Source organism: Anomalospiza imberbis, chromosome 9 (genome assembly GCF_031753505.1).
Source record: "Anomalospiza imberbis isolate Cuckoo-Finch-1a 21T00152 chromosome 9, ASM3175350v1, whole genome shotgun sequence".
Classification (NCBI taxonomy): domain Eukaryota; kingdom Metazoa; phylum Chordata; class Aves; order Passeriformes; family Viduidae; genus Anomalospiza; species Anomalospiza imberbis.
This window is the reverse complement of record NC_089689.1, coordinates 5,419,614-5,447,228: the sequence shown is the minus strand read 5'-3', so window position 1 is coordinate 5,447,228 and position 27,615 is coordinate 5,419,614. Positions and strand designations below refer to the sequence as shown.

Sequence of the window (27,615 nt, the reverse complement as noted above, 5' to 3'; positions counted from 1 at the left end):
GGAATTATTTAAATTAAACATGCAAATCTCCATCAACATGGTGGAATTGGAATAATGTTGCAACAACTGTAACTAAATATAACCATCTATTGAAGGAGTAAATATATTTTTTTATATACACAACAATACATATTCATATTATTTAAATGCTTAGTGCTATTTTCTGCCTCAGTTGTTGAGAGATTGTTTGCCTGTACCCACATCTTTGGAATAATAAAGGGATTATAGACCCTGATGTTTCATATTTTCATCTGTAGACTGGGAAGTGCTAGGAAAAGGCAGTGATCCAAGCAGTTCCCATCACTTCATGGCAGAAAGAGAGGAAACAGGAATAAAAGGACAACACTGCAAGGTAGCTATAGCTGAGGATAACCCAGAGATGACTACTCAGAGCTCTCTCTTCATACACATAAATGTATCTTACACAGGACTAAAGGTCTTTGTCCTATGAACTCCTCAAAGACTTCTGATTAAATAAAATACCTCAGCTACCACCTAAATAACTACACCTAAATAAATACATCAGCTACTACTAGCTAGTGGAAAATCTATTCCTGCCTGGATCACCAAAGGTACCATTAGGGTTTTATCAGGTCATTTTCCCAAACTTAAGCAGATGCTGATGGAAATGCACAGGCTCAAAAACGATATAAATTAATGTCAGGCCAGATGTGGTATCATTTCCATGGTTCAAGTGAATAACAGTGCACGTTAATTCTATACAGACCATCTGTTTAAGGATTTTAATTTTTTCTTCATTAAGTAAACAGGAGAGGAAAGAAAGTTAATGTGTTTTGTGCTTGTTTTCCCCTCCCCTTATCTTCCATAATCTTAAATTCTGGGGAATTTATATACCCAGACGTGGAGTGTGACTGGTGTTTGCAAATCTGATGCAAAATTTTCACGTTTCTTTCTCACATCAGTCATTTGAGACTGTCCCGTCCTTCCCCTATTTGCCGGTAATTTGTATCTTACCTTGAGAGAGTGGTATAGAAAGCAAAGGTCATATCAGCAGTTAGTGTAAGTGCTAATAAATCCTTCGGAATCCATTGAGATTCACTGTTTTACACCACCTGACAATTTCCCCTGTCTCTGCAGGCAGAATAATTCGCAGCTCCAGGGGAATATTAATGAGGGGCAGAAAAGCTGGAAAAGTAAAGGTGTAACCATCACTCTCGCAGGGCTTTAATCACTGGAGAGAGGTTGGGGTCGAACTGATCTGCCCACACCTGTTAAGCCTGTCTGTTTTAAAGACAAAACTACCTCTTTTCCTTCCGATTCACCAAGCCTTCAACAACATCAAGGGCTATTTCCTGACCCGGAGAGCTGAATGGATTGATGGTCTGGTAATGAACACCTTGAGCAAAGATGACTGACAATAGCAGTCAAAATAAATGGACCTGGAACGTTTCAGATGACCACTTAGGCAGTTGCCTAACGAGGTTCTCGTTTCCCAAGAAGCTTTGGCATTGTCCTGAAAATTGGTTCATTCAGAGCAGTTTCCAGGTGCAAGGAGCACTTCCTTGCAAAACCTGCTGTCCTCGTCTTGCAAAGCACCCAAATCAGCCTCACTTCACCCAAATGCCTGGAACAAGAGCCTGTCATTATGGTGTGCTAATTATCCTCATCACCAGCTCTATTGCTTTGCTAAATGGCCTTTTCTGCAGGAACAGCATTAAAGGGAATGTCTTTAATGCGGGAGGTACTGGGTTTTGTCCTCCTACACCCACCCCACAGCGGTACCCCAGGCTTCCCAACACCCTCCAGCTCCGAAGCTCACATCTGGGTTTTTGGCAAGCCATTAAAGAGTAGTTCCAGCAAACTGCGCCTTCATTGCATGATGTTGTGGGCAGGCAGAAGGGAAAGGTATACATGCAAAACAAAAGGAGGGGAAGTCATACAGACTGCTCAATCCGCTGGGTCACACAAGGTCCTTCGATCGTGCAGCTTGGAGATGCTCGTTATGGACTTTGGGCTTATGGCACAAGGAGATAAAATTTCCATAAGAAATAAAAGCAGTGAGAAATGTCACTTTCCACATTATCTGTGGCAGCAAGAAATATGGAACTTTTTTCCCTTAGTTCTCATTTCTGGATGCCCTTGAGGAGTGTATTTCTGTGTTTGTGAATAAAGACAAGGGAATGTTTCACAAACAACCATGTGCAAGAGTTCCCTTTATGCTCAAAAAGGGATCTTTATGGAAACCAAATGGTCACAGAGGCACACAAATCTTATCACAGCATCGTTCATTTGCCAAGTTTTCCTTTCTGTCCATGAATACAGATGATTGGGGATTCATTAAATAAAAGTACTGTGCACACTCCGTTTGGTCTTCTGCTTTTAACAAGCTGCATAAGTGACAAGCTTTCACAATAAAACAACTTGTAATTAAAGGGAAAGTACTAATACATTATTAAAATAATAAAAAATCTAATTATGTGTTAATCAAATGTGGACAAGCATCTGCGGGAATCCCTATTCAGTCCAGCCCGAAAATGAGAACTAACACATCCAGGAAAGTATGGGTTTATTAGCTACCTCATGAAAGCTTTCTTAGAAATTACTAATTCCCTGTAATTATTGTAATTGAACCAATTTTTCAAAGTATTCAGCACCCATCCAGTGATAATGGAAGGCAGCAGGTGTGCCTCAAATCATGCCTAAAAATTGAGACTAGGGACCTAAATCAAACCCCAAGTTAATATGAAAACTCCCTTTGACTTCATTAAACAGTGACAGAGCCCAGAGGTCAACATTGTCTCCCTCTGAGTGAAAATTTGGGCAAGGCTGGGGCAGCTACTGCATTTTAGAGCCTTTCTGAGGTGAGAAAATGGTACCCTACCTCAGCTCCCCTGCAGTAAATCCTGAGGCTTTGGGGAGAATATTGAAGGTCTAAGCTAGAATTTTCAAATGTCTTCAAAGGAAATACCATTAAGTTTTAGTTTTACTTAGGTCCAGACCTCCTGAAAGTTGTCACCTCCGTGGCTCTGTGGTGATCAGTGTGATAATGCTGTTTTGAATGTAAAGATCAGCTGTGGTCATGTCAGACTGTTTGCCTAGAGCTGCTAGATCCAGTTTCACCTTGACAATGAATTTCATCACATGGCTGAGGAGCAAACGCTATTTACACTCAATAATAATTAGCAGATAGGTAGCAATACTGAAAAATTATTTTTTCCACTGGATAATCCTTGAAGTAGGATGCATGCTGCAGCCAAAGCTTTAATTCTTATGCTCTATATTTTAAGAAACATTTTCTTTCTATTCAGCATTTACTTTTCCTATTCAAAAATGCCATGTGTTCCGTACTCAAGAAATCAGTCATTTATAAAATGTGTATATTTGCATGGAAAAATATTCAAAATAATTAAAAGAAATTCGGGGATTTTTGTTACAAATTGCAGGTCAACACACATAAATTGTTCTTCAAATTCTAATGGTAATGCCACAGAGGTACTAGTTCCCAAAATAATTATAGAAATTAGCTCTTTATTTTTTAAAATAACCAGAGCAAGAGAGAAATTCCTCTTGCTTCTAGGATGGTCTCCTTCAAAAGGAAGCCTCTGTGAGCCATTTGGGTAGTTAGAGATCTCAGCTATCAGCCAAGACAGACTAGGAGGGCTCTCATTTCCTTTACAAATGGCAAGGATTCAGTTATGAAATGTACTAAAAAGAATCATTCCTCAGGTGAATAAAGGATTTCAACCAGCCTGTCCTGCTGGAAGGACACTCAATCACCAGAATTATCTTTAATATTATCACCCACGATGGGATAGAGCTGCATTTCTAAAATGTCAGTTCATTGTGTAATGCCTAGATGGGTAATCACAGGTACTAATTATCTTTCATTCGGAACAATTTATGCTCTCCTTTGAACATTAGGCCTCTTCACTGGATTTCTTCAATCCATCTGGTGACTGGATCCCAATTATCCATGGGGCTACCCTTTCCAGATTAGTCTGTGGGGACTGAAAGATGCAGATTCCATTAAGTTAATGGGAATGACATGGCAAAGCCTCATCATCCCATTTTGAAAATGCAGTTCCACTGGTTAAGTGAAGACTAATTCTAAAAAGGGCAGAGTGACAATATAGGGATTTTCCAATGGACAAAGTAGTTTAAAAGTCTCATAAATTAAAAGATTTGTTGGAAATACTTGTCACCAGTTTTCTGGCTCCATTTCTGCAGGACTGCGACGGGCCCAGATACTTCTGCAAGCTGGTATAATGTAAATTGTTACAAGGAACATTTGCATGAAAAAAAGTCACTCTCCTTAATGACCTCAGTGCAGAGAAAGACCCCCAAAAGACATGGGGCAGCACAGCAAGAACTCAGGTAAAGCACCTCCATCTTAGCAACTGGATTTCTTCTCTTTTTCTGCACAAAATTCTATACACAGCACCAACAAGGAGGAGTCCCAAGACCTGTGGACAAAACCTGCTCCCACAGAGAGCGTTGCCCGTCCTAGCGGCTTGGAGGAGGAAGAGTTGTGACCAGCATTTTAGTCTACTCACACCAAGCTCATCCCCAACATTCCCAAGAATTAAACCTACCTCCCAGGGTAGCTGAGAGCAGGAAATGTGTCCCATATTTCTTGATCAGGTTTTCTGTGATCTGTTGAAGGGTCGGGCGCCGTCCCAGCAGCCTTATGTTACGGAAGAACTCGGGGGCGAGTGGCAGTGGGGAGCCAAGGAAATTTCTTCTTTCCACAGCAAGATTGTTCACTTTCCAGCGGCCAAACTCTCTGCAAAAACAAAGCAGTTCTCATTCAGAAATGTGTCATTCAGACAAATGTCCTTCATTTGCAAACGACTCTGCTCTGCTGAGTAGCTGGGGGCAACTCGCTGGGAATTACAACGGGCCTTGACAGTGATACTCTGTCATGTGTTACAGACAGGACAAGCAACGAGGGTTATTTATTAGAAGTGGGGAAAGTACTCCATAATAAAATAATCGTTGGGAAAGAAATAAATAAAAACTAAGCCACTTAGGTTGCTGCTGCTGCTGTTGGTTTTGCATGGCCTCTGATGTGAATTTAGCTCTAAAACAACCCAATTTGGTAGAAACTGAAATTAAAGCAATGATTTCGCCAAATATGGACCCGATGCAACAGGTATTTTTGTCAGAACAAGGTAAATTTTAAAGCCGTAACAAGAAAGAGTCCACATTCTCCGCCTTTTTTGATGTTAAGTCACTTAGGTACAGAACTAGATAAATTGGATAACCTAAAGAAACACTGCACCACATTTGACCTTACTGTGATAATTCCAATTTTCTGTACTTTTGGCCTCCATTTTGAGAAAATACACAGAAAGACTGATTCCCAAAAAGTAAGAGGGATAAAAGCGAATTCAAAGACTTGCCTCCTTCCCCTCCCCAAAGTAAATCAATGACAGCAGGGAAAACAAACAAGCTCATTGCACAGCAATAAACACATCTTTTATTAATTTACTTGCCAATTAAGATACCAGATAGAGCTATTAGTGAGAAGGACTCCTTGTCCTCAGATCTAGACAGGACAGGCAGCCTTGGCAGTAGCTTGGCTTCTCCCAGATACAGCGATAGCAGTTTTGGTGATAGACTCCGGGAATTAAGGGCAAGGGACCTGAGGACTCATTTTGTTGAGTCCTTTGTACAGCCACATCAATTAGGACTCCTCTTTGACAAGATTGTGGAAAAGCAAAGAGCTTATCGACCTTGCAAGATCCTGCTGAAGGTCCCAGGTAAATAGAGAGAAAAGCTCACGTACAAAATTAACACAGAAGCAGAAATCAAAGATGCAGCAAAAAAAAAAAAAGAATATTTGAGGGATGCCAGAAACCCAGGGCTGTCAGCAGCTGAATGACCAGGGCTGTGTGACACATTCTCAATGGTGGGATTTTTTAACACTTTTAAGTCCACAGTTATCAGCAGTACCCAGATAAATACATTTTTGTGTAGCCCTTCTGCTTTCCAGCATTCTCCTCTTTCTCTCCAGGCTATAAACTGCCTTTCCTCTCAGACACATTCTGGCAGATGCCATTTTTTAATCAAAAACAAATGTAAAGAATGATGGTAGGGAGAGATTTCTGTAACTTAACTGAAATTTAATGCCATTTACCAGTAAGGGAATGAGGTTAAACAGATCTCCATAGTTCCTAAAGACTATACACATCACCAAAGTGCTAAATTAGTATTTGAGAATTGCTTTCTGATAGGGGATTTTCCATCTTAGTTGTCAGGTTTTGAAGTTTTCTCTCACGACTTTCCTTTCCTTTTAGGAAACTAGAAAACGTATAACTTCTATTTGCAGCTTTTATGGAAGTACTGTATATCAGTAGAGAGAAATGAAAAAATGGCACACAAATTTTTTTTTTGCCTGTAAATGAAAAAAATCCTCATTTTGTATATTGATCACATTAATGCAGACACTAAAAACAGTGACTTACCCTGCACTGTAAATGTAATTTTCAAGTGAAAAACAAACCAAACCACCAAAAAATAAATCAATTATTAAAAAATCTTCCATTTTTTGTTGTTTAAATTTTCTGCTTTCTGATCATTTTTTTCATTTGAATACATCAGGAAATATTGTTTAACTGTAGTTCCTGAACAGACCAGCAAGACAGACTTGCTTTGACACCACGAAAATATTACAAGTTTTATGTTGTAAAATATTTATTTTATGCCTCGAAGAAACCTTTTGTTCTAAGCTCACTATCTGAGCTGAGGTTCAAACACAATATTAGCAGAAAAGATACAATTCTTATAAAAGACAGTTTGCTGCCACCCTTGATCTGATTTTCATTGTCAGTATTTAAGGACAAATCACTTCAACCTGCCCCCTTTTTAGTGCAGTCAGAGGAACCTCACCAAATGCCTCTTGCTGTCACACCTTTGGGACTGAGAAGAAACTGTCCCCCAGAAAAAACATCTCATCTTGACTTAAACTCTGAGGATTTCTCAGAAATCCTCAGCAATCTGTTGTGGTATTTAACTACAGAGGGTGCATTCTATTTTCAGTTTGAACATTGCCAATTCCAGTTTCCAATTTTTAGAGCTCTTAATTCATGCTGGGCAACTGAAAAATTTTCTAAATATTAGATACATTCTGTGCAAGCAATTACAGCTCTTGCTTGAATCCCCTCTTAACCTTGGGCTGGGCCCATTGCCTTCCTTGGCGTCTCTCTGTCAACAGTGGGCTCAGAAATTATGTCTTACAGCCCTTTTCCACAAGCAGCAAATCCTTTCTTGGAAGAGTTAAACAGGAAGCAATGGCCTCATCCATGACAAATTCAGAAGAATTTCCAAGTTGAGGTTGCCCTGACCTACTACAAATCCTTTATTTACTGAATCCAGGGACTGGGTTATTCAGGCCCTGAGAGAAACTTGCTTGGCTTAAACCAATTTGAGTTCCTTCCACAGTTTTTGCTACAGAAGGAATTTTTCTTTCTGTATGTTTAGAGAGGAAGTAGGCAAAAATGCTTTTGCAAAATTTTTGTCATTCTTTTTTGGTTCAGAACATATCAATGGGAACATTTATTAGTGCAAGAAGTAATCACTTTGAAAATCACTGCTGAGGAATCTGGGGGAGTAGAATATGGAAGATGGAGCCCTTTTAAAAAGATGACATTTTTATAATTGTGCCACGGAGCTGAAGCTTTTAGAGATTTTATAAAACAGCTTTTCTATTTTGCTGAGGTCTTTCTTAAATAGAGTATTTTGGAATATGGAGAGATGAAGACCTAAACTCTCTAGGAGAGACAAGAAGAAGGTTCATCTCTGAAGATAAAAGTGATGCAGGACACTAAAAGTGTCTGCCTGTCTGCAGGAGCAGGGACACCCGGATTTGGACAAGAGAGAAATGATGAGCAGCTTCCAGAGCTGAGGAAATATTTCAGACTTCAGAAGGAGCTGGGTTTATGAGAGTAAAATGTAGGAGCAGGGTTAAAGCTGGGATGAAGTTCAGGGTGAGGGGTTATGGTGCATTATTTCTAGCATGTTGAGTGAGGAGGTTTTCACAAATGCTTTCTGGGTCACTAGTAGCTCCTAAAAATAGAACTAATTTCCCTTTTTAGCAATGTCACTCTAAGTAAAATCATATTCTTATCTTCCTTTTATATAAGACACATAAATATATCTATCTATATACCTAGCCATATAATTTCTGGTTTTAATCTAAATTTCACTTTGCAAGCAGTGCTTTTCCCCTCTCTCTTGTCACCCCTTTCTTCACCTGTTTGCCTTGTAGTCTCTCCAACACAAACTCTCTAGCCCCAAACATTTTGTTTTGTGCCCAATGTGCATTATTCCCCTTGGGAAATCAAGCTCCTGCCCATTGCCAAAGGCAATCAGACCAGCAGGTCTGATGGAGTTAATAATCTTACTCAGAGCAGAGCAAATGCTGCTTTCCAGAGCCACTGAGTTCCATTTACCAGGAGAACACCTCCCATGGAATAGCATGGCACGTTCACTCTTGGATGGTGAGAACATGACTGCTTTGAATGGGCTGGAATGACAGTGGCAGCCTGAATCTAATATTTTCCCATGCAGCTGCAGGTTCTGCTGTTGGCAGAACAACTCTCTCAGACAATATATGGTGTTTTTCTCCTCCTACCTTCTTTAAAAGCCTGAGGATTTCAGAGTTAATAATTTTACTCTGAGCAGAGAAAATGCTGCTTTCCAGAGCCACTGAGTTCCATCCATCAGGAGAACACTTCCCATGGAATAGCACGGCATCAATGCTGGCTGCTGCTCAAGAAAACCAGTTTTCCACTGAGAACAAACACTGGAGCTATGAGAAGCTTGTTCTTTCCTACTCCTCCTCTTCTTTTGCTCTATAGGAGCCCAGCCCAGCAACTTCCATGGTGTTCTCAAGGAGAGAATGGCAGGTGGATGTGCTGCCCATCTACTTCCAGTGTGATTCACTGTACGGAGCTCTTTAGCGCTCCAGGCAAAGCCTGTTGTGGAGAAGGATGATGGCTCAGAGTTCCCAGGCTTGCACAAGAGAGAGGAAATCAGTCAGTCTGGCTCCTAGGATGAAGCCTATAATGGAATCATGTTATTATCATAAGTAGTGCCCCAGGCCACGGGCAGCATTCTCTCCATCTTCCCAGATATCAGAGCCATGGATTTGCATGTGCTGCCCCAAATGTGATCCCTGTCTGGTTGGCTGCATGGCCATGGGAGCCCTGGAGCTCCCATGAAGAATGACCAGCCAGAGAGTCAATGTGGGAAGAGAAGAAGCACACTTTAAAATGTAATTGTCATTTCAACACTATTTCTTTTATTAATGACATTGAGAGAGGTGTTTAATCTCAGGAAACCATTAGTGTTCTGACCTGTTAGTACAGTATCATACAAGTTTTGGACAAGTTTTTATCTTCAAAGAAGCTTAACTTGCAAGTGGATCTGAAAGGAATCCTAGGGCTGTCAATGTCTCTTTTGAGTTTCAGGCCACAGCTTTTTTTCCAAATGTGTACATTAATTATACACTTGCTTCTATCACTGTATTCATTTCAATACATTTTAAATCTTATGGCATGGGGAGCTATGGAAAGCTCTCTATAAAACAACTAGATAAAGGAAAATTTTAAAATGCCATTGTACTCTAAAATGGCAGTGAGGAGATTTGAAATGGGAATATATTCTCTTCCATTGCAGGGACTGAATCAGCCTATAAAGAGATTTACAGTGAGTGTGATGGTTCCTTCCTAACTACTTAAGGTCAACCACTCACAAAACTGAGCCCAGGCAAAATTAACAATGTTAGGCCTCATTTGAAGTAATTTATTGTGTTTTATAAATCAATATTATTGCTGGTAAGCATAAATATTATTGAATAATATTGTGGCATAATGTGGAGAACACTCTTGGAAAATGAACTTCACAACATTTCTAATACAAAAGAACTCTTCTGTGTTCCTTTCTCTTAATGTCTTCTAAATGAGGCACGTTCACTCTTGGATGGTGAGAACATGACTGCTTTGAATGGGCTGGAATGACAGTGGCAGCCTGAATCCAATGTTTTCCCATGCAGCTGCAAGTTCTGCTGTTGGCAGAACAACTCACTGAGAGAATATATGGTGTTTTTCTCCTTCTACCTTCTTTAAAAGAAGGTCCTCAGGATTTCTAATGCCCGAGGCCATGGTTTGAATAAGGCCAAGATGAGATGAAAGTAGCTCCATTTTATATTAAGCTTCTACCTGCTAGCAGTTCCAAAACAGGAAGTAGATAAAATATTTGCAAGGAAAAAAAAATTAAAATTGACTTTTAAAGACAGGATTCAGCCAGATGTGGACCGATCTAGAATCAGGTAATATCCAAGACTGTGTTATCCACAGATTGTCAAGTCTGAAAAAATTCTCCTTACCAGCACAGGTCATAGAACTTTCAATGCTTGTTACAATCAGTTAAACAATGGACAATCTGCCAAAATCTTTACTAAATGCTTGTTATGGTTGATTTTTCTATCCAAGTTGAAAAAGAAGGGAATAAGTTTTACACATGGCTGAGCAGCCTCCTGAAAACTCTACCTTTGTACAGAGACATGACAATAGAGAAAAACATGGCAATATGAGCAAAATAAACAGAACAACCTCCCTGGAGGAAAAGAAGCAGGATCTGATAGTACAGAACACATCTCATCTGTGTCCCTTAACATTTTCAATTATCTACATGTGATGATCAGAATAAAAACCATTCAAGAAATAATAAGCTCCTTTTAAACATATTTGCCCTCGATGAAATGGAAAGTATTTCTTCATCAACTTTCTGCTTGTAATTGTCTGACATTTTGCCAAGGTCAAAACAGAAAGGTTTACTGGACATATGCATTTTTTTCCATATTATTGTATTTACATTGCAGTGAATAAGCACTGTCAGATTTCTTTTTATCCTAATGTCTTTTTATACTAGTAATTTTTTTCCATCCTACGCATTTTTTGCCTTATCAGCTTCCTAGCATTTGAAATTCTTCTTCCAAAACTAGAATTCATCAATATCAGTTTCACTATCTTCTTGCATTATGCATAAGAAATATGTGCAAATGTATTAATGAATTTTAATAAAAAGTACATACGTTATACCTAGAATGTACTCAGATATATTTCTTTTTTGTGACTCCTGATAGTCAGATTACTGAGTCAGCTCCTGGGACATCAATGATTTCAAACTTCTCACCTGTCATGAACATAAAAGGGACACAACAGAAAGGAATGTGGTTTCCTTTTGTGCATGTCTGATTGATATTTAGCCTCTATAACATATGTACTGAACAATTTCTTCCTCTGATGAAATCCAAGGGGGAATTATTTCTGTGTCTTGTCCTGTGGTGTTGTTTGCCTTTTACCCAGAGTTCGTGATTAACTTCCCAACACCTTTGTGAACATTCATTCAGGATCTCACCATCCACGTATTTAGGACCTATATTCATACAAAGGTATTTTGTAGCTCCTCATGACTAAAAAATCTAATTTACCTCCTGCCTCAGAGGCAGTTCAATCACCAAGCAGCAGAGAATAAAGCAGAAATGCACCTACCAAGAGCATGTTGTAAATGGCACAAGGGATAAACAGCAAGTACAGGAGGAATGAAAACACTTCAGAACTGAAATGTGTTTGTATGAACCATCTAAGAGTGATGAATTATCTTGTAAGATCTCACCAGTTTGCACAGGCTTGTAAGACAAGGGTTAAATTCCAATCAAAACATTCATTAGCTCTGCATGTGACAGCGGTATCAGGGAGCAGAGGGGAAAGGGAGAATTCCCAGTAAAACCTACCCTTGCCTCTGCTACATCTGAAATGGAAAATGAGTGGGATGCTTGGGAGGTGTTTCCTACAGGCTGAGTAAGCAGGAAATAGATTTTGCACCTCTTTTCTATTTCTGGGGTTCGTTTTCTTAGATGTGCTCTGGCCTGTAGGTACTGGTAAGTACTTGCAAATATCTTAGAGGTGAATGCCAAGAGGATGGGGCCAGACCCTGCAGTGGGGCCCAGAGACAGGACAAGGGGCAACGGGCACAAACTGAAACACAGAAAGTTCCATCCAAATACAAGGAAAATCTTAGTTTCAGGCTGCCCAGAGGGGCTGTGGATTCTCCTTCTCTGCAGACACTCCAAACCTGCCTGGGTGTGATGCTGTGCCCCTGCTCTGGTGACCCTACTTTAGCAGGGCTTGGACTGGGTGATCTCCAGAGGCCCCTTCCAACCCCAGCCAGTCTGGGATCCTGTAAAAATTATAATACAACTTGGGTTTACAGCCTGCAGGTAAGATGGTGACATATTTGTAGCCAAAAGTAGTTGTCAATCTAAATAATTATAATTCATTCTCACTGGTTTATATATTTATTTTTTTCCCTGCAAAAACTATTGATTTCATGATTTGTCATATGTCCTAGAAGGATTTGAAAACTGTTCTTTCTCCCCTTGGCAGTATCAAGAGAGTTTCCAACACCTTGTACATGCAAGCTCAAAGCATCCTTTTTTCCCAGTTCACATCTGCTCATAAGAATCATTTATTATCTAAACAGGTAAAAGATTTGATAAAATGGTGCATTTGTTTAGACTGGCAGAAGACAAATGAAATAAAAAAAAATTCCTCTGACTGGAAGGTTCTTGCTCTTTTTTATCCATTTTATTTGTGACTGTTATGAAAGCCAATATTGCCTGAAATTCAACGTGAGGAAAAGGTATGGATTTATACTTTGCAAATGTGGTAAAAGACTGTTTCACTTTCAGAGAAGAATGTATCTTACCTATAGCTAAAACAGTAGTTAACCTTTGAAATGGAGAAGACTGCCCTGGAAAAAAAGTTTTTTGACACAATAAGGAGAAGAGTTATGAGAAAGAGAAGCAAAAAATTCTGTTTACAGTCTTTCTTCCTAATCTTAAGAGCCAATTGATATTATGGTCCTATCCCTGCAGTTAATTGTACAGGAAAATAAACCTAATGAATGTGGATCCTAAGAAAATGAAACTCAAAAGTCTCTGGAACTCTCATCTGGGCTGGATTTTAGGGATTTGGCTACACCTTATACGGCTTCAAAATCAGCATGAAAATCATGGTCTTCTTCCACCTCTTTTTGTCCTGACTAAAACAAAAAATAATTGAACCATGTTTCTTGTAGAGAAAAGGAAGAAATTTGAATCTGTGGAAGTGTTTTAGTGCATAAATCAACACATGAAAATACAGTTTATGAAGAGTGAATCAGCATAAAGATCTGTTGGAGAAAATAAAACAGATCAGAGGATTCATAGATTCAGTGTTGATGGATACTCGCAGATCAATCACAGGGGAAACACAAACTGCTAAAATTCTTCATCATTATGTGATACAACTCATAGTCTCAAAGTCTTTGAAATGCCTTTTATTACCACTTTTACAACTTCTGTTTCAGAACTACAAATTGATCTGCAGTACTGGGCAATGGAGAGGCCTACAGACAAACCCACACCGTGATAAATGATTTAAAATTTCAAGGCAGTGCTCTTGCTCACCTTAGTTCTCCTTTGAAAAATGAGGCACAGTCAGGCTAAGAATTCTGGCAGCGCTGTGAGCAGCCATGACCTCCTTCTACCCCATACCCAGAGCCAAACAAAAAAAAAAACTTGATGACCTAGATAGTGTGGCAGGGAATGTGAGTCCTTAAAGCCTTTGGAAGCTGTTTGCATGCTTGTTTCTGGGATGTTACTGATGCTCAGGATTGGCTTGTGCCTGGTGCCACAGAGACCAAATTGCCTTCTGTTCCAAGCAAAAGCTGATCTTACTCCTGACTGCCTGAAAGAGGGAAAAGGTACCTAAATTGTTGGCTTCAAACAAAATATATAGTCTCAAATATTTTCTCAAAGAAATACTGATCCAAAGCCTTATTTATGAAGCTGTATATAAAATCCAGAATTGTTCCTTTTCCAGAAAGAATGTTGTATAAACTTAACCTTCTACAGTGTGCATTATTTGGCTCATTTTCTATTCAATTTATAAGTTTATCCTTCCAGAGTAGAGGCTTTTTGTCTCCAGTTTGATGCCAGCGGTGCTATTTACAGCACTGATGGATGACAGTTACTTAACCTGCACTTGAATTTATAAAGGCAGTTGTTTCTACCAACCCTCTGGGATGAATCTGGCTTCACAAAAGTGTAAATCTCACAAACATATGCATAAATGCTGTCTTGATATTGTGAAATATAACATCTGCACTATTGTTGTCTGTAGCAACCCAAATTGTTGAAAGGAGTAGGAGGTAAACCCAAATATTTCCTGAAAATACTTTGGTGTTGTATTTGTTTGTTTATGGCTTAGCTCTTGGGGGAATGTGCAGATGATCTTCTTTGCATCTAAATGTTCTCCTCCTATGCAAGTGTTGTTTCACTGGTAGCAGGAAATGCTCAGATCTCTACGTGCACACAAAAAATTAATTCAAGAATTCCTATTCAGCATATGAAAATGTTTCTACCACAGCAAAGGATGCTTCTCTTTTAGGAAAAACAATTTGTATTAATTCCAAACTAAATTTGGAATGCTAGTTTATTAAAAATAGTCCTGGTGGATTTTTTTTTGTCCAGTGGACTAAATTGCAGCTATCTCTAAAGAAGCCGTGGAATTGCACTGGTGAGCTAAACAGATAATCAGGGCAAGAAAATTGTCAATATAATTCCAGATTATAAACACAGAGCTTCCTAATGCTCTTAACTAAATCAAAGCATTGGATGGGAGTTCAGTTATTAATTTCTGCAACAGAAACAGTGAAGTGTTAAATGTGTTCTGTGAAAGAATAAAGCCTATATTTATCTTACTTTATAGAATCACAGAATGCCAGAAGGCTTTGGGTTGGAAGGGTCCCCAAAGCCCATCCAGTGCCACCCCCTACCATGGGCAGGGACACCTCCCACTAGCCCAGGTGGCTCCAAGCCCTGTCCAGCCTGGCCTTGGGCACTTCCAGGGATCCAGGGGCAGCCACAGCTTCTCTGAGCACCCTGTGCCAGGGCCTGCCCACCCTCACAGGGAAGGATTTCTTCCCAATATCTAATCTAAACTTACTCCCTGTCAGTTTGAAGCCATTCCCCCTTGCCCTGTCACTCCAGTTCCTGATGAGTTGTCCCTCTCCAGTTCCCTGGAGCCCCTGCAGACCCTGGAAGGTTCTGTGAGGTCTCCACACAGCCTTCTCTTCTCCAGCCTGAACATTCCCAGCTCTGCCAGCCTGGCTCCATAGGGGAGCTGCTCCAGAGCCCTTCATGGCCTCCTCTGGACTTGCTCCAACAATTCCATGTCCTTCTTACACTGAGGACTTCAGACTGGACACAGAGCTCCAGGTGGGGTTTCACAAGGGCAGGGCAGAGGAGGAGAATCCCCTTCCTGGACTTGGTGGTCACAGTGCTTTGGATGAGCCCTGGACTCTGTTGGTTTCTGGGCTGGGAGCACTTAGGACCAGCTCACGGGGAGTTTTTCCTCACCCAGCACCTCCAGGTCCTTCTCCCAGGGCTGCTCTCAGTTCCTCTCTGCCCAGCCTGTTGGTAATTTGGGATTGCCCTGCCTGACCCAGGTGCAGGACCTTGCGCTCCACTTTGTGGAATCCATGAGGTTCACAGATCCCCAACCTGTGCAGGCCCTCTGGTCCATCTTTAGCCTTCCTGAATGGTAGGGATGTGGAAATTACTCAAAATAGGGAAACAAACTGGGAAAAAAACCCCATCAAGTCTCTGGGAATCGTACAAAAGTGGGTAGGTCAGCTGGTAATGCACCTTGTAATATCCATTAGAGAGTTACACATTTTGTGTGCAGCTAGACCTATTCTGAAGCTCAAGCCACATTAAAAATTCTGAGAAAAATACTTAACTCCTCTACAGAGTCCAAATATGAGCTTTTAAAGGAAGCTGTAAATAGAATGAAGCTTTACATATTTACTATTGTAAAATATATGTATTGAAAATGCATTACTATAAAATCTCTGTGCCTCTGAATTCATTTCATTATCACTCCCAGCACCTTTGTAGAAGAGGTCTTAGAGAGAAAAATAAAGGCTATTTTGGAAAATATCAAATGGGATATAAACACCAGAAGGAGATAAAATAGTATTAATAATGCCATGTAATTATCATCTACACTGTAGATTTTAGTTACAATACCACAAGTCCTGACACAGAGTGGGAGGGACTGAGACTTTATGCACCCAGCAGAGGCTGGGACAAGAACTGCAGACCAGGGACATATTTTCCAGCCAAGAGGAGCATTACATGACATATCCTTCCAAACATTTAGCTATGGGAAGGGTTACTCTGCCTTTCTCTTTTTTTTTTTTTATGGAACATGAGTGTTAACATATTTGGGAGCAGCAGAAGATGTGCAGGCCAGTTGAAATTAAGAAGCAGCACAATAATTTAACTAAAATTAGCATAAAGATTATTACTTATCTTCTAGGTATATTTCAGTTTGAGGTTGACTAGCCAATAATATCAGATTATTAGTCACAGTATAGCAACTGTGCTTTGGGCCACATTGTCCTGGCTGCTTTTGTGCCTCAGGCTCAGGATAATGAGGGCCTAGATGAACATTGCGGGTTTTTCCTAGGAAGCTTGCTTAGGAAAAAACAGAATGAAACATGGCTCTACAGATCTAGAAATAAACCCAAGATTAACTGACTTCCCAATCCATATGCCCAACACACATGATGGTGTTTATTCTCCAACTTTTTTGTGTAAGGAACAATGCTGAGCAATTACCAGGGATTCAGTTTTAGCCAGAATAAATTTAACATTTGCTCTTAATATCACAGCCAAGATGATTTTTGTTTGGTTGTAGCACTCACCAGCTCTGCAACGCTGCCAGGAAAAAACACCAGTGTACCTCTGCAGTGTGTCTTGCTTTCCCTGAATCGAGATTAAATGTTAAATACAGTCCAGCATTTTATGGGTAATAAGAATATTTCCATTAAATGAAAGGTGTGAGAATAAATGAGGTCATTTATATCATACTTATGGGCAATGGTAGTGCACAAGACAAATCTGCTGACATAGAGTCCTGTGAGCAGTTATGAAATCTTGCCCTTTGAACTGCCAGCTTGAATACAGTTCAAGGGGCAACAAAAGAGGAATTTTTTGCCATCTGATACTTGGCAGTGACCAGTGTGAAGGGACCCCCAGCTTCAGTTTCTGGGGGAAATATATCAACATATTGCAGGAGCAAGCTAATCAGCATATTCATGAGCAGTCTCACTGAAAACAAGGCACAAACTATGTAACACCAAGGTCTGCTCTTCCTGTCTCACAGCATGTAAGCAGTGGGAAAAAAAGAGACAGGACTTGAAAATTTCCTTTTACCAAGATAAATGCTCACTTTGTGCTGCTGGTGCCTTGAGTTGTCCTGTATGAGTGAGAAACCCACAGCCACCAAGGTGTGTAGAGACATGGATGTTCTCTGAGCTGGACCATGGGTGCTACAGCCTCTGCTGATTCTTGATGTGCCTCACACCACGTCAGAGAGCTGCTGTGCCACATGTGCTGAACAACTTCCCTCCCCCTTGAACCTCGGACCAGGTGAAATCAGGTCAAAGAGCAGAAATTTAGTGACTATCCAAACATTCCAGAAACAGAAATCTCCCTGACATGAGACTCCTTGCTATACTTTTCTTGTAAGAAGTAGTTCACACACAAACAAAGCCACAAACCTACAACCTCCCCATCTCCCCATACTATCTCTGTCAGGCAGGAAGATGCAGAGTTAAATATTCCTATGATTTGAGGCATATCTTGATTTTGGTATCTCAAATATCTCAAATTTAAGGAATACCTCTCCTTTTAATTTTCTGACAGTAGCTCAAACACTTTGTCATAAGCTTCAAACAACTGCTCAGACACACAGAATGGAACCACCCTCTTCATTACTCTGCTTTCTGCTCATCCTAAACCTGACACTTCTGTGTGGTTGAGGTTTGACTCCCCTTGCCACAGGGTCACCTTGATGCCTTAAGTTTGAGGTTTCATATTTTCCAGATTCTGTTCTGCATTAATAGGTAACTCTGAACTTCATATAAAGTTGTTAGCAAGTTCTCCTCACAGATTAATCAGACAAAACAATCCTCTTCCAGCCCCAGAACCAAGGACACCATTGCAGCTTCAGGCCCAAAAATTGCAAACAGTGAATTGAGGAGAGCAAACTGGGAGGATGGAACTGCATAACCTGGAGCTGGAATTGAACAATCAACCCCAATATGGAAATGGACAAAATCTTATAAAAGTGTGAAAACTCATGACCTGGGGTCCAGCTTGGGTGTAGCCTCAGCCAGGCTCTTGCACTGCCCAAGGTGTATCCTGTGAATGCCTTTTAATAAATCCCTGTTTTATTCTTTAACTCTGTCTAGTCTCTCTTCCAGGTCAGCCTCTCTAGGCATCAACCTCAGAGTGGTGATAATTTTTTCTCTCCCACAAGGCCCATGGGTGTCCATGCCCAGGGGTGGTCTGCAGCAATAGTGGTCTCACCCTGCTGAACCCACAGCAGAAAAAGTAGAGAAGCAGGTTTCCAGAAGAAATTTATAACCCCACAAGAGCACTGGGCTTCATCTGATCTACTCTTGGAAGTGAGGCATGTTACATAGACCCCTGTTTTATTTTTTACATAGATAGATAGATTAGATGATGATATAGATATAGATATATAGATTAGATATAGATATAGATATAGATGATATAGATATAGATATAGATATTCACTGTTGCCTCTCTGGGAGCAATCCTGAGCCTTGTTTTAAAATATTTTTCCCAAGGAAATTAAAGCAAAAGGAAAATACATGAATATTCTGCTCTGAATCTGGATAACACCAAAAATGCCCTTGATATGAAGAATTAGGAAGCAGTCTTGGATCCAACAATTCTGACATAGTCATGAATCCCTGCACCCTTTCAAGAGAAACTTGACCCAGCAACAGCTGCACAGATAAGAACAAACGCTTTCTTCACCTCTTTAACCTAAATAAGCACACGAAATTCGCTGCCAAATAGGGACTATTTAAATGCTAATTGGGACAGCAGGTGATTTCATTTCCTTTCTGATTTTTCCTTGAAACGAAATAAAAAGAGTTGCAGCAATCCAAGCCTTTTTTGTTATTAAAATGGTTGATTTTGTTGTAAGTTGTTCTATGTGGTATTGCTGCTTCTTGTGATAACTAATGAAATTTTTGAAATTGGAGGAAATTACAGGAAAAAAAATATCCTCCACATCTTATATCCGTGTCACATTCAAATTAATTTACTGAACCAAAGAAAAGCTAAAAGTTGTTATAAATCTAATACTTTCCACTTGCACTGTAATTTTTAATCTATTTTCTAGTTAATGGTTTATTGCACCTTCGCTTATGCGAAAATAACATAAAAATATAAAATATTAGCCATGCAAATTTCGGTTTTCTTGTGGAATTTTTGCAGCATTCTGCATACACAAATTGCAGTTTTACAACTCACATAATGAGAGAAAATTGTTGCATCAAATAATCGAAGACCTCACTGCAGTCTGCTACAATCATCTCCATTTCCACAGAAACTCAGAAATCATCAGGAAGTGGAAATCTCTGTGCTGTGGATCAGCTTGATCCCTCATGATAGAATTTGATCTATAAGTGTCCATTTAGAGTCCCAATAAATGATGCAGGTTTGTGTATTTCAGAGCAGAAATAGTGATTACAGTCATTTGGCTGAAGGTAGTAGACCCCAATTTGCAAAGGGTTCGTTGTTCCTGGTGCATTATCAAGTTAGAAAGGATCCTACAGAGATTACCCTCTTTTAAAAACCTGCTCTTTTAAAAAATTCTTATTATTGAGTAGAATGATAGAAAATATATTCATAGAATACCCAGACAATATTAAGCTGACGGCTCCGGCAAGTACTTTGGAAGGTTTTGAGAAACCAGAGAAGCAGCTGAAAATTGAGAATATGGCATGTGATAAAAGGTAAGGCACTAGGCTAAAAAAAGAGAAAATACTACAACATCAGCGGGGGCAGCCTTTTTTCCCAGGCAATTAGTAATAGGACAAGGAGAACTGGCCTCAGGTTGTATCAGGGGAGGTCCAGGTTATTAGGAAAAATACTTTCACTAAAGGAAAGGCATTGGAACAGGCTGCCCAGGGCAGTGGTGGAGTCACCATCCCTGGAAGTGTTGAAAAAAATGACTGGAAATGGTGCTAAGAGATGTGGTTTACTGAGTATGATGGGATTTGGTCAAAGGTTGGATTCTGTGATCTTGGAGCTCTTTCCGATTATATAATTTCATGAAAATAAATAATTATGCAAGTAGACACATGATAAAATACAACACATTTCCAAAAAGTCCACCTAATACCACCTAATTATTTTTGGAAATCCAAATCTACGATCTCTAAAAATTCTAACATAAAACAAGAAGGTTTTACGTGTGACAACAAAAAAATTAGTTACATCACTTTCCAGAGGGCTGCTAAGATCCCAATCATAGCCCCCAAAGAAATAAAATTGAAATAAAATAAAATAAAATAAAATAAATAACTGTTTAAATAATTTTCAAAACAACAAGCAGATAGAAAAAGGTACAAGAAATTCCTTAGTAGGAAAGGTTGCACAGTTGGATTTTGTTGGAGAACACAAGACTTCCAATAACATATGGGATGTTATTCAGAAACAGGAGGTGAACAATTGCTCACTTAGGAAAACCAAACTTTATTTGGGGCAAAGAAGGCTGAACAAGAGCTGTGTCCCTGTGGCTGTACATGCTTTAGCATAGGAAAGTCTTTGTCTGTTGGTGAGTCCCAATCCACAAATTAATAATATTCACAGTTATTGTGCTAGCTCAAGTCAATAGTTCCTGAAAAGTACAGGAACATAGAAAAACAAGGGACTGTCAGCAAAAGAATTGGGTTTAATTTTATTTTATGCAAGGCGGGTTTGCTACAAGTTGGTACAAGAACATGAAATAAAAGAAATTATTAAGTGCTGATTATAATTGCTATGTTTCCTAAAGGGTCAGTCATGTCGTGGATGGCACAGGATGCCATTATTTTGGAATTATTCTGAAATTCCAGAGTGGAGCTGTAGTCTAGAGCTGTAGTCAAGAATGTTATTTTCATTGAAAATGTTAAATATGCAGTAGAAGCTGCCTGTTTCAACTTTTCAGTAGATTTACCGTGCTTAGATAAAATGTTTTGTTTCAGTGATTTTAAAATTATTTCAAGATCATTTTTTAATCAACTATGATTTTATTTAGGCTGGTATTTTTCTGAAGCTGACACATTTTGACTCAGAGATACCAAGGAGATGTCATTTTAATTACAGAGAAGTTGAGCAATTGAAAGTTTTGTAATGTAAATTCTTATCCTCGTGGGATTAAAAATAAGAAAAAGCACAAATATCTATAACTTCTTACTACTAAGTTCTAGGCTTATTTGAACCGTTTCAGTTAATATTAAGATTCTGGTTTATCATTTCATCTCACACCCACGAAGAGGAGGGAAAGAAATTATGTATATCCATGCAAATAGCAGTGCTTGTAATGAAATTGCTACTTGTTCCCTGAAACCGTGGGATTCTTTGTGCTTGAGGTTGCAGGAACAGTCGGTCCTGCCCCTGACAGCAGGTACACACAGCAAACAGATATTTTTGTGGGATTTGAGGGAAACCTCAGAGAAAAAAATTTAATTTGCATGAAGTATTTTTCTCCTTCAGCTCTTACTTGCATTATGTTGTTGCATCTTCTACTACATTGTTCAGTAACTGCTTGAAGCATGACCATGCAAAGTGCTAATTTTGTTTACATCACTCCTGAGAGACTAAAGTGCTCTCTGGCAGCTCATAGCAATCATACAACTCCTGAAAATAAAGCCTTATTATAAAACCCATAAGGATTAATCCTTATAAAGGATTATTTCGGGTGAATGCGCTGAGAACAGGTGACTCTTTAGAAGCTGTTGTCCTCAGAGGGAAGGAAAAATGTCTCTTTCAAACTGCAGGACTGTTTATCAGGAAGCAGCATTTCCAGGCTTTCCATGGGTCTTTTATAAACCGCATTTTGTAGCGTTTTCAGCTGTGCCTGCAGCTCAGGGATGGTCACCTGTCACTATTGGACACAAAATGAGTGTACAGAAGCTTGGTAAGTTTAAAAGAGAAAAAGAGCTAGTTTTATTCAAACATCTGGTATTTATAGAATTCTAAAGGTGACCATGGATTGGAGGATGGAATTACCACCTCTCCAACCACATTGGTCTAAAGATCAATCAATCATTTCTCTCTACCCATAGAGAAATTGTAAACTATTACATTTATACATTAAATTGTGTGGGAACTCTGACTCTCAAATATGTAAACATTATCAGAAAGCTAAAGAAGTTTGATGAGAACTTTAAAACTTTCAAAAGAACTAGAAAAGAAAACTTAACACTTTTAAAAATCAGGGCAACAGTCACTGCCCTGGCAGCTGGACATGGGGGACAACCAGCTCTTCCAGAGGGGACATGGGCACAGCTGGAATGTGCTGCCAGGAGAGAGCACAAGTGGGGAATGGATAAGCAGCAGCAACCCCCAGGTGAGGGGTAGAGCCTTCCCAGAGCTCTGCTCTCAGTTTGGGAGTGCTGTGATCCCTAGCAGGATTCCCACCACGCTGGAAGCAGAGGGGATTGATCTCCATTAAACATTTACAAGTGAGCTGTACAAGAGGAAATGTGAGCATCAGAGATGTGCTGAAGATTCCAACACCCTGCCTTTGATGATAACATCTTGGGAAAGAGGAACTCAAATGTTATTTTAAGATTCTATTTACCTTAAATAATCTTCAGGCTTTTTTAATCAAGATATTTTTTCCACTGCATTTGTTCAGCCAACAACTGGAATGCAAATGGTTTTGTGTAGTGGGCAAGACCTGGCATCTCCATTTGAGCTCTGATGTCACTTTTATGGGGAGCTAAACCTACCCTCTGTATTTTATGTCCTTACACATTTACACTGTATCAGAATAAATATTTTCTTTTTTCCTAGCAAGTGTTCCAGGACACAAACTACATGAGTAATCAGTATGTACCTGACCTTATGTTGTTTGGGAAGCAGCTTTAGGGATTTTAAGAACAAAATGTTTTTTAAGAGTTTCATATGGCCATTGACAATTGTACTTGTTTAAACACAGAGAACAGCCCTTTCCAGCCTCAGCTTTCCGAGCTGGAAAAAGATAAGTATTGAGACATTTATGGAAGTCATAATACCTGTATCTGTAAAATATTATTGAAAGCAGAATGAGATGGGATTTTAAATCGGTTTTCCAGCATTATATTCTTTCTGCAAAAATAATTTTAATGGAGATGCCCTTTGATCTGTGTGGCATAAAGGTTCCTTTTCCTTGTGATTTTAAAGGACCTTATTTCACTTCCATGCAGCAATGGAGCCACCCTAGCTCCAAGCAGTCACTGCTGCCCCTAAAAGGCATTTTTTCTGTTCTCCCTGGGATGCTCCAGTGGTAATTATTTGTATCTCTGTGCAGATGTACTTGGGCCTCTGAGCTGCACTCCAAAAACAAGACAGGAATATGGTCCTGCCAGCATAATTTCTTAGGAAAGTAATAACCATGGCACCATGGGATGATCTGAGCCGTGTATCGATAACTACTCAAAAATGTGCCAATAACCAAAGTTGACAAGATTCAAGTATATTTAGTTTCACAGGCAAGTAGGCCATACCACTTACACATGCCTTGAACATTTTTGGGAAGGTGCAGATGGGGATGGATGGATGGGTGGCTGGATGGATGGGAGGATGGATGGGTGGATGGATGGATGGATGGATGGATGGATGGATGGATGGATGGATGGATGGATGAGTTGGCTTTTCATTTCTCTTTCTATATAACACAAAGAGAAGTAATGGAAGAATTGGAAGCACGGCAGACCTGTGCAAAGGATCATAAAGCAATAAACTTGCTATTACCCGAGGGGGATTAGTCTGCCCATATCTTACCTTAATCAAGATAAATCAAAGAGTAGAAGCATTCTATGGAAATTCACCCCTCTGGAAATCTTAAGCATTTAAAATGTGCCGAAGAGAACAATTAAAATTAAAGATAGAGTAGTTTTAATTCAAGGTAGAATCTGGTCTTCTAAATTCAGCATCTGCTTCAGTAAGGAGTAAATATGCAAAGTGTCAGTAATTCTCTTTCACCTTTCCATCTCCCACCTGGCTTTTGACTTAATTGATTAAAGGCAATCAAAAATAGGTTTAATTTTTTTTAAATACTCACCTTTGTTTTAATCTATACCCAGACATTTGAATATCTAACTTCTCCCCAAGGCATCTTTATAAGGATGAGCCTTCAAAATCCTCTCAAAATAGCTTCAATAAAGGAGTATTCTTCTAAATAAAAGTTTGGAAGCACAACTAATGAGGTAAACAATGATTAGTTCAGAAGTGGCAGGGGAATGAGGAGTGAAGAACGTTTGTTCTGCACCTGCTGGAGTTATGCAAATTTGCCATGAGCCACTGGAGGCCTCGCCCTGGGAGGTGTCCTCAATAATGAGGCAGAAGTTGGTGTTTATACCAACATCAAAGAAAGGCAACTTTCTGGGCTTATCAAGTGTCTAATAAACACAGTCAGGACACTGATGTTGTGATGCTGTGCAAGAATATTTTGAGCCTTAGGATTCCAGCCCCTCTGATACTGTTGGCAAGCAGCTGTGGCACTGAATAATGATATGTAAAGGCAGTTACCCAACAATGACAAAAAACCAGCAGCTGAAATGTTATCATCCTGAATGGACACAGCCACTAAAAAAAAAAACTTTAATCTAAAAGGACCTATTTATTAATTTGTAATAGGTCTAAATAAGTATATATCTATATTTGGGGTTTATGTAGAATGTGTAAGAGATGTAATTTAATTATACACTAAAATACCTGCACTTAGGAAAAATAATGCCATTAGTGAGCTCTGCTGACAGTTCTACTGCTCTGTAAGTAAATTAAAAACAAGGCCTGTCAGAAAAGCTAAAAGTCTAAAGGGATTAGTGCATCATGTTTATTATATTTAGAGATTTTAATAGAGGAAAGAAGTTAGTAGATGCAAATTATTTTTCATATCAAATGCTAGCACTATAATTACCATTATTAAAAATGGTAAAGTGGGCCCTAATCTTTGTGATATCTAATGTAAGTCTGCTCTGTGAGACCTCAATGCAAAGCCCACTGAAGTAAATGAAGAAACAGAAAATAAATCCACAAGCCACCAAAATTTTAACTGGTTGTTTTAGCCATCTGGTCTTGAAACTGATTTAAAATGATGTATTTGAGTAAATTATTCACAATCAATGTCTGATCAATTTGAATTATTTTTGTTCACAGCATGCCCAGTAGCAGATTATTTGTGTCTTTTATTCAGTGTTTGAATGCAGGGAGAATATTTCCCTTGTATTTTGTTGTGGGGATAATTCATTGTATCTACTTGACACCACACCCAGAATGCCAGTTAATTGGGATCACTGCATGAATGTGATTGGATTAACATAAGTGGGATAAGCAAGCAGATGTATAGAATGTGTAGATGAGTTGAACCACATGGGAAACGTGCTCATCTGTCCACTTCAAACTGTTTCTGTGGCTTCAGAGAGAAAATCATTTAAATTGATAAACTTCTTTCCTGGAACTGTGCAAAGAAATGGATACTAATGTTTATCTGCTATACACACAAAAATAAGGTTATTCAATTAAAAAAAAAAAAAAAAAAAAAGAAAGTTACAGGATCTGAAACCCTCAGAGGAGATAATACCAGAACCTTCCCATTGCACACTATGAACCTGTAAAGCTTCCTTATGCATTTGACATCCAATCATTCTGGAAGGATTGGATCAATAGAAAGTTACCAAGGCCAGAAGTCCAGATGGTGCTGGTTTCAGCCAGCTAAAATTAGCTTCATTGGGTTTGGCTCACTTGTCTATTCCTGTGGATCCATGAGAATTTATGGAAAACTGGACCAGAGCCAAAGCCATACCCCATTCATTACTGGATGTGACTCCAGTTTTTCCCGTTATAGTATAGTAGATGATCTTTTTTTAATCAGAAGTACATAAGAAATTCAATTTTAACCAACAGCTTGGTTTTCTGTGATGAAAATTGTGTATCTGTTTGTTAATCAATTTTCAGAACACAAACATTAAATTTTTACTTTATCAACCAAAACCTCCGATGACTTTAACTAATGACTTTTTAATTACCCTCTGGATACGTCAGCCTTGTAAGTTTCAGATATGATTTGTTCTTCTTTGTTATTTATATTTTAGCAGTGTCCCAGTACCTTAAGCTATATGATTAGCAAGGTTTATTATATAAAATTAGTCACCACAGTGAGTTGCAACTGAAATTTATGCTATTAATAAGTAAAATAAGTACTGATAAGTGAAAGTAAAATATTTTTCTAATTTTACAACATTGTGCCACTACCATGAAGTGATAAAATATGCATCTACAAGATATGTGAATGATAGGAAATTGTCTCTCAAAAAGAAGTGTGATGGTGTTAAATAAAACACATTCCCAAATGAAAGTGTCCTTTTCATAAATTAATCCCAGGAGAGGCCATTATTGCCCACAACTACTGGTGTATGACACAATTTGTAAGGCCTCTAGCAAGCAAGTTGAAAGACACATTTGAAGTGCAGTGATCATGGGTTTTACCTTACACATCTATATTTAGTTCCAGCTGTACAGGTCAAAATCAAAGGCAAAAAGGCAGAACTAGAAATGCTCGAATTTCAAAGTGTTGTTCAATATTGACTCAGAAAGGTCATTGCCAGTTAATCTGGAAGTTTCTTCATTGTAATCTGAACTGTGAGTTGTTGGAAGGATTTCTCAGTGCTACTCACACCTCTTCTTAAGCAGCACCATAAGTAGATAAAAGTGAGAAGGGTTTGGTCAAAACGTCCTCTGGAACTCCCTGACAATGAGAAAACCTACCAGCCAGAAAGAGTTGCCTTTGCCTATTTCCATTTTGTATGGAACAACCAATTTTTATATACACAGAGCATCATAAGACTTTTGTTTTGAGGGAAGGACTTACAAAGTTATTGACTCGTAATTTCTGAGTTAAAGATGTCCAAGAGCTTCAGAATGGTAAAGGCCAGGCACATCCAATTTCATGTAAAATGGATAAAATGATACTGGACATATTTTGACATTGAGAAGGAGAAAAAGAAAACTCTTCAAACTGCCATTAGTCTAAATGCATCAGTCACATTAACCTCAAATTGCACAGCTGAGGTAACTTGTAGGCCACGGTGAAGTTCACTCGATTGTGCCCACCTCACATCACAATTATATTGTCTGCATGTTCTGTGTGTACATCTATTTCATTGTTCTGTAAATTCATCTTAGGGAGTGAATTAAAAAAATCAGGATGACTTTAATGTAGCAAAAATCCATTGGTGTGGCAATTCTTTCAGTAGGTATCTGATATGACCAATTACCTTCATGCCTGTTAATAAAATTAGAAATTCAAACTCTGTCCTTTGTCAGTAGATCTGTCCACAAAAATATTTTCAATTTACTCAGTCTTCCAGACCTTGTGCAGAGGCTACAGAGAGGAGTGAAGAGGAAGATACACTACTAGGTTTGTTTGAAGCTAAAAAATGAGACAGACATAATTCTTTGCCTTC

General features: G+C 39.1%; 1 protein-coding gene and 1 long non-coding RNA gene across 5 annotated transcripts in view; one reads left to right on the top strand and one right to left on the bottom strand.

The window, feature by feature from the left end:
* BRINP3 (BMP/retinoic acid inducible neural specific 3) overlaps positions 1 to 27,615 on the bottom strand; it is a 198,537-nt gene that overhangs the window by 83,316 nt on the left and 87,606 nt on the right. For all 3 annotated transcript variants that reach the window (XM_068199476.1, XM_068199474.1, XM_068199475.1), the window contains one exon: positions 4,554 to 4,744. In XM_068199476.1, coding sequence (XP_068055577.1) covers positions 4,554 to 4,744 — 191 coding nt within the window. The remainder of the gene's footprint in view (positions 1 to 4,553; positions 4,745 to 27,615) is intronic.
* LOC137479166 (uncharacterized) lies at positions 14,853 to 24,626 on the top strand. 2 transcript variants are annotated; one of them, XR_011002005.1, is made up of 3 exons: positions 14,858 to 15,289; positions 18,736 to 19,000; positions 22,806 to 24,626. It is a non-coding gene; the product is annotated as an uncharacterized lncRNA (long non-coding RNA). The 2 variants fall into 2 exon arrangements; XR_011002004.1 differs by lacking the exon at positions 22,806 to 24,626 and having other exon boundaries at positions 14,853 to 15,289; positions 18,736 to 19,057.